Genomic DNA, 6,306 nt, shown 5'->3' with positions numbered 1-6,306 from the left:
CTAGCCACTCTCTTCGCTCCTCCAATGACCTATCACTGACTTTCTCACTCATCACATGCACAGCTCCAAGACTTTTCTAGAGCTGCCCCATCTCTCTGGAATGATCTTCCTCGTCCTATTCGGCACGCTCCTACTTTCTGCTCATTTAAAAGAGCACTCAAAACCCATTTTTTCAAACTTGCCTATCCGTCTTATTCTGTTATTTGAAACTCTCACTTCTTCCCACCACTACATATCTCCCCTCCTATTGTGTGAGACTTCCCCCACCTCCTAGACTGTAAGCTCTTCAGGGCAGGGTCCTCTCCTTCTGTGTCACTGTCTGTATTCGTCTGTCATTTGCAACCCCTATTTAATGTACAGCGCTGCGTAAAATGTTGTCACTATGTAAATCCTGTTTAATATTATTAATAATAATAATAATAGTAATTCTAAAAATAATAACTGGTTGAGCATATACAGTGCTTTAGCATACCAAAATAGAAGCGTTAAAAGTGTGTGCCAATGCAAGCATGATGAGTAATGCAAAAAAAAAAAAAGTATGGTCACACAGTTTAAAATAAAATACTTCTTTCAAACATGTACACGCTGCTATTTCCCTGCAGTCAATTCCTCCCTACATGCATACGCTCCAGAGTGGTATACTTTAGAGCAGATATACTGTTGGTGAGAAAACTATATAATGTGTGTGAAAAAAATAGTTACTTGTAGACACCATTATAAGCCCATGTACCTAGGGCCAGTAAGTAGTATTGTAAAGCAGAACTAAACCTTAAAAAGTCATACCTTTAATTTACATAGATCCCTTGAATGCACTGGAGAAGTCCTCCATGGGGTCCCGTGCCGTCCTGGAATTCTCCCTCTTCCTGGTGCAGAGGAAGCCCTGGGCGCCTTTTTCTGCCTACGTCACCTGATATCACAATCGGCAGGTGCGAGATCGCGTGAAGTAGCCTGCTGTAAAGGGGAAAAAGATGTTCTGATCTCACTGCGCATGAGTGAGTTTGGCATCTGTTTTCTTTCAATGTAGGAGAATGCCCCTTCTGCGCATACCTGAAATCGGACCAGGAGTCTCCCATGATGCGTGTCGTATGTATCCTGGGGGGGCTCTACGCTCCCATTCAGTCTTGATTGCCTTCTTTTTTATTTAAATAAAAATAACATTTTTACTTTATATAAAGGGGTTGTCTACCCTTTTATATAAAGTAAAAATTTTGGTTTAGGTCCGCTTTAACAAAGCTATGTGAATTGTTACAGACTGGGAAAAGATCAATGATTGGCTGATAAGTTTCCTTGTTATCAAATATTGGTCAACACTTTCCTACTTAATACTTGCTATATCAATACATTTATATGTGCACAGATACAAATTTCACATTGGTTTTACAATTGTAAAATTGGGCAATATACCTATACAATGCTAACTAAATACGCTGTAAATTTCCAGTCAGGCACTGCTGCGGTCGCCTCAGATGGGGTCCTTCAGGCAAAGGGAAGTAGGCTTGCTCTGCGCATGCTCTTTCCTTTCCTGCTCAGGCTGCCGAGAAAGCTGCAAAGGTGAGAGGGCACTGGCGTTATTTTAATCCGTTGCGTTTCTCCGCCATCCGTTTACCGTTAGGGTTGGGTGGCAGCTATACGAGAAGAAGTACGTTAATTACGTTAAAGTTACTTTAAATATTAAGGGATTTTTGATGATAAGATATTTTCAGTGACAACTGTAATGGTGGTGTATGGGAGTCTTGAGGCCTGCTCGTTGCTGTGTCCGTGGACTTCGTTCTGTTTGCTGTGTTCACATCTTGGGGTTTGGTTTTGCTGCTTGTTAACTTGGCGGGGTGTGAAGTTTTAGCCTGGTATTGCAGCAGGAAAAGGTGTTAGGAGAGTCGGACATTATCGTTGTCCCCAGTAAAGATGAGTGTATTTTTAAGGCTGGTGCACCAGGATGTAAACGCTACTCACCGCACGAGTTCTTGCTAAGTAATTGTGTATAAATCCCACAGACAATTCATAGTATGTACCAGGAATAATTAGGCCTACGGTACCCAGGTAAAGGAAGCAAAGAACCCTTCGTGAGCTGGAGGCTTGGTAGTAATATTACCAGGATGTGTGACTTTAATAAAAGATTTACCTTTAGGAAGCAGGGCTTGAGCTCCATTAATGTCCCAGGCCTCAGATGGGCAGTTTTTGAAAATTCATGTGCAGGAGGTTGGGGAACAATCCTCTGTGCCCCCTTCCCCACCATGTATCCTGGATGGTACAATGTGACTTGATTATTGCACAGAAAGCTGGAATGGTATACTATGATCAGCATCTTAGTTTGAAGTGCTGTAGACCCTGTCAGTAAAAAAAAAAAAAAAAAAAAAAAAAAAAAGCTCCTGTAAAGGAAAACTAGGTATTTTAAAGGTAGGAGGCCTGGTGGCTGAAGCTGATTCTTTCTCACTACAGGAAATAATAATCCCATATAAAGAAAATCAGAGTTAGTGCCTAAACTTTTTTACTAGTAGGTTCCTAGCTAGCATTTTACTTGTTTTCATTTTCCGGAACTTTTACTTTTCCTGGCTATTGTAAATGTAAATTTGTTATGGGAAATTTGCAGGCTACCATTGCTTTTGTCTTTAGAAAATGCCCACTGACAGAAGCATGTATGATAAGGCACACAAAAGCAATGCCTGGCATGTGTTAGGATCAAATGACTTTATATCTACCAGTGGAAGAACATCACAAACATAAGTGTCTGCAAACTCATAATTTCTCAAATACATAAAGGGTTACAGCTAAATGGTGGTGTATGATAAAGAACTAATGTCAATTTTGCCTACGGTTTCTCCTATTTTCTGCATGGTCTTGGTGTACGGGGTGGCTGTCATTGTATAAGCAACACTTCTGTGTGTCAGAGATCTCAGGTGGGAAAACAGTGAGTAGGTGTGGAAGTGGCATTACCAAATCTAATGTTGTCCCTCTCTGTTCGTTCCCTCTACAGCAGTACCTAGGCACATTCACATACTAGGAAGTGCCCTGGTATTCAAATGAAATTCTAGAAAAAAATTGGATTTTGGCATACTCCTACTATTTACATTTTTCTATTGTCATGCTCTCATTATTTTCCCTCTGTCCTGGTAGATTTTCTTTTTTTCTTTATTTCAGGTCAATTTTAAAGTATTTGATATCAATGCCTTGATGGCAGCTAGAAATGATAGATCAGCAAGGCAAGCTCCTTGTAGGTTTTGTTATAATGCACTTTCTTAAAATAATTGCGCTTGTGACAGTTATTTTTTTTTAATATTTTCCTGCCATGTATGGTTTCTTTCAAGGGTTAATATTTTGCTGTCTTCTGCCCCTTTTAGATGTTAATGCCCAAGAAAAATCGCATTGCCATTTATGAGCTCCTCTTTAAGGAGGGTGTTATGGTGGCCAAGAAGGATGTGCATATGCCAAAGCATCCAGAGTTGGCAGACAAGAATGTACCTAACCTCCATGTCATGAAGGCTATGCAGGTAAGTAAAATGAAATCATCTTGGAATGTATTGGAACTGTTCATTAATATGTGTTGAGCTTGTGAAGAACATGACACATTTCAGATATTTGTTATTCTGGTATTTTTTTTCTTCTTTGTCATTAGTATTTTTGACAACTTTGTTTTTTATTGTGAGAATTAAAAGACTATAGCTGTGAAATTCTCATTAATTTTTTTTCCTGCAGTCTTTGAAGTCTCGAGGATATGTCAAGGAGCAGTTTGCTTGGCGTCACTTTTATTGGTATCTGACAAATGAAGGCATCCAGTACTTGCGGGATTTCCTGCACCTTCCACCAGAGATTGTTCCTGCAACTCTAAGGAGGAGTCGTCCTGAGACAGGCAGACCACGTCCTAAAGGTATTTGAAAAAAATATTGCTTTGTTCACACACCAGAATATTGTCACCTTAAATGAATTGTCTCAAAAATCTGATCTGTACATCAGCCACCCCAACATTGGCAGGTTGATGAATGGTTCACATGAAATGAACGCTGTCCATTTCCATGGACAGGTGCACAGCAGGGGGCCATTTACTTGTCCTCCCTACCTCTGTAGAACAGAAGGGATGCTGTTTGCACAGCACTCATTGGTTTAACCCCCCTAGCGTTCTAATTCTGTCCGTTTTTTTATGCAAAAAGTGATCCTAATTTTTTGCATATAAATTTTTGTTTATATTGTGGGCCTGTAATTCTTAGGGTTAACTCCCGGGTATGATAATTATATTTAATATAATTTCATAAATTATAATATAAAATAAAAATAATGGACCACAACAATGTAATTTATCAAAGAATTTCAAAAGGTCAGGTATAATAGTAGGCAAAATGTAAATCAGAACACTGGGCAATGATGTTTGGTGCACTAAAATATGTACTTTTATTTTTATTATATGTTGTTTAGTGTTTTTTACTGTAAAAACCATTTAAAAGCAGATTACATTGTAATCTGATTTTAAATTTCCCACCCGGCCACACCTCCCGAATACATCACAGCTCGCATCACCAGGAAGATGTCACATTTTCTGGGTGATGCGAGTGGCGATGTCCTGCCCTTGCTCACCCCTTCTGCATTGTGCATCGCATCTTCCGGGTGATGCGAGCAGCAATAGTAAATTCCGGGGTTGGTGCCAGCGGTGATCCAACAACTTCGAAGAATGGTTGTAATCTGGTTCTTTCATCTTAAAAGTTGCGACCCATACAGGGGCTCAATATTTGTTGTCCAAAATTATTTTGAATGACAGTAATAATGAGCAAGTGTTGTATAGAGAGAATGTTCAGCTACTGCTGATCAGCCTGCCTCTACTATAGAGAGGGTAGAGTGAAGTGAGGTGCCCCCTACATCCTCCAACTGGAAACAAATTTTTTTTTTTTTTTTTTGATCTAGCAGTTAGCTAATTTGTGTCAGTAAAAGCTCTGTACAGGTTTTGCTAAACAACAACTGGTTTGGTGAGGGAGTTGTAATCCAAATGTTTTACTTTTTTTGTCACTGGAATAAAAACCATGGTGCCTTAGGTTAGACCAGTTTCACCTTTTGAATAAGAACATTCAGCAGTGTGTTCTTCAATGGAAAAATCTTCCACTCCATTTTGCTGCTCTTGAAGGCATAGCAGCAGTTTTTTATGCGCCTTGGAGCCTCTAATAATGGAGCTTTGGTCCTAATGAGGCTTAAATACTTTCACAATTAAATACTAAAAATTTCAAGTTCCCATAATGTACTTCTCAGTAATATTTACAATGGTATCTGGTAAAGATTTTTAAAGATAGTAGATGTACATTCTTTGTTTAACCACTGATTCTTTCTTGGAAGGTTTGGAAGGTGAACGTCCTGCCCGCTTGTCTCGTGGTGAGACAGACAGAGATACTTACAGACGCAGCACTGCTCCACGTAAGTCCGTGTGTATATATCGGCCCTACTAAAAACAGCAGTAGGACTATACTTAAGACTCGTTCTAAGTCCCAATGTCCAGCAGTTTTTCCACTCTGCATTTAATAAAGAAAATGTAGCCCCTCTGCACATTGTCACTTGATTTGATGCTACATAGCATGTCAAGACTAATTCAGGTAACATTTTTGTGGCATTATTTGAACTCCTCTGCAAAATGGGAAAACCTATTTGGTACATGTGTGCAATGCATGCAAGTTTCCCAATCATTTCTTGTTATGAGTTCCAACCTCTGTATAGGCCGACAACACTACTTGGGAATTCAGCAGAGAGCTTTGTCGGCACATTTAAAAGCAGACTAGGTTTCCTGCATATCAACAGGGATTTAATTTGCTGAGATGTACTGCATATGCATTTTTATTTTTTTTTATTTTTTTTTTTGGCAGCTGGCGCTGACAAAAAGGCTGAGGCTGGTGCTGGAGCAGCCACAGAATTCCAATTTGTAAGTAAACCTTGCATCAGCAAATCAAGCATGGCATTGTGCTTTATATGTAATATCCCTCTGCCTTAAACTAATAATTCCCTTTTTTTTTCTTTTCCTCTCAGAGAGGTGGATTTGGACGTGGTCGTGGACAACAGCCCCCCCAGTGATGCACATCTTGCTCTCCTTTGTGAATAAAAAAAATTTTGACACACAACATTTTGTCATTCTTTACAAGAGAAAAATGCACAATGTCATTATCACCATGTTTAGCCACTGTTTAGTCAATTTTCTCACAAAGCTTTTAGTCTTTTTACTGATGCAGACATTGGCTTCAAATTGGTATATTTAATATTTGCAAAAGAATGGTATAATCTGGTTCCTTCATCTTAACGTTTTGAGACCTGTACAGGAGCTCAATATTTGTTGTCCAAAAATAT

The 6,306-nt window shown here is 39.2% G+C and overlaps 1 protein-coding gene across 1 annotated transcript; it reads left to right on the top strand.

Moving 5' to 3' along the window:
- Positions 1 to 1,446: 1,446 nt before the first annotated feature.
- On the top strand, positions 1,447 to 6,083 carry RPS10 (ribosomal protein S10). The gene is made up of 6 exons (XM_072422722.1): positions 1,447 to 1,551; positions 3,336 to 3,485; positions 3,691 to 3,862; positions 5,311 to 5,388; positions 5,832 to 5,887; positions 5,992 to 6,083. Exons 2-6 carry the CDS (start codon positions 3,336 to 3,338, stop codon positions 6,034 to 6,036), a joined length of 501 nt encoding a protein of 166 aa, XP_072278823.1. The 5' UTR covers positions 1,447 to 1,551; the 3' UTR covers positions 6,037 to 6,083.
- Positions 6,084 to 6,306: the final 223 nt, after the last annotated feature.

Source organism: Pyxicephalus adspersus, chromosome 1, assembly GCF_032062135.1.
Source record: "Pyxicephalus adspersus chromosome 1, UCB_Pads_2.0, whole genome shotgun sequence".
Taxonomy (NCBI): Eukaryota; Metazoa; Chordata; class Amphibia; order Anura; family Pyxicephalidae; genus Pyxicephalus; species Pyxicephalus adspersus.
The sequence above is the reverse complement of the archived record's forward strand: the minus strand, read 5'-3'. Positions and strand labels throughout refer to the sequence as shown.

Coding starts and splice junctions, on each gene's coding strand:
- RPS10 (XM_072422722.1), top strand. CDS start 3,336: ATGTTAATGCCCAAGAAAAATCGCATTGCCATTTATGAGCTCCTCTTT. Junction 3,486..3,690: donor ATGTCATGAAGGCTATGCAG/GTAAGTAAAATG, acceptor TTTTTCCTGCAG/TCTTTGAAGTCTCGAGGATA. Junction 5,888..5,991: donor CAGCCACAGAATTCCAATTT/GTAAGTAAACCT, acceptor TTTTCCTCTCAG/AGAGGTGGATTTGGACGTGG.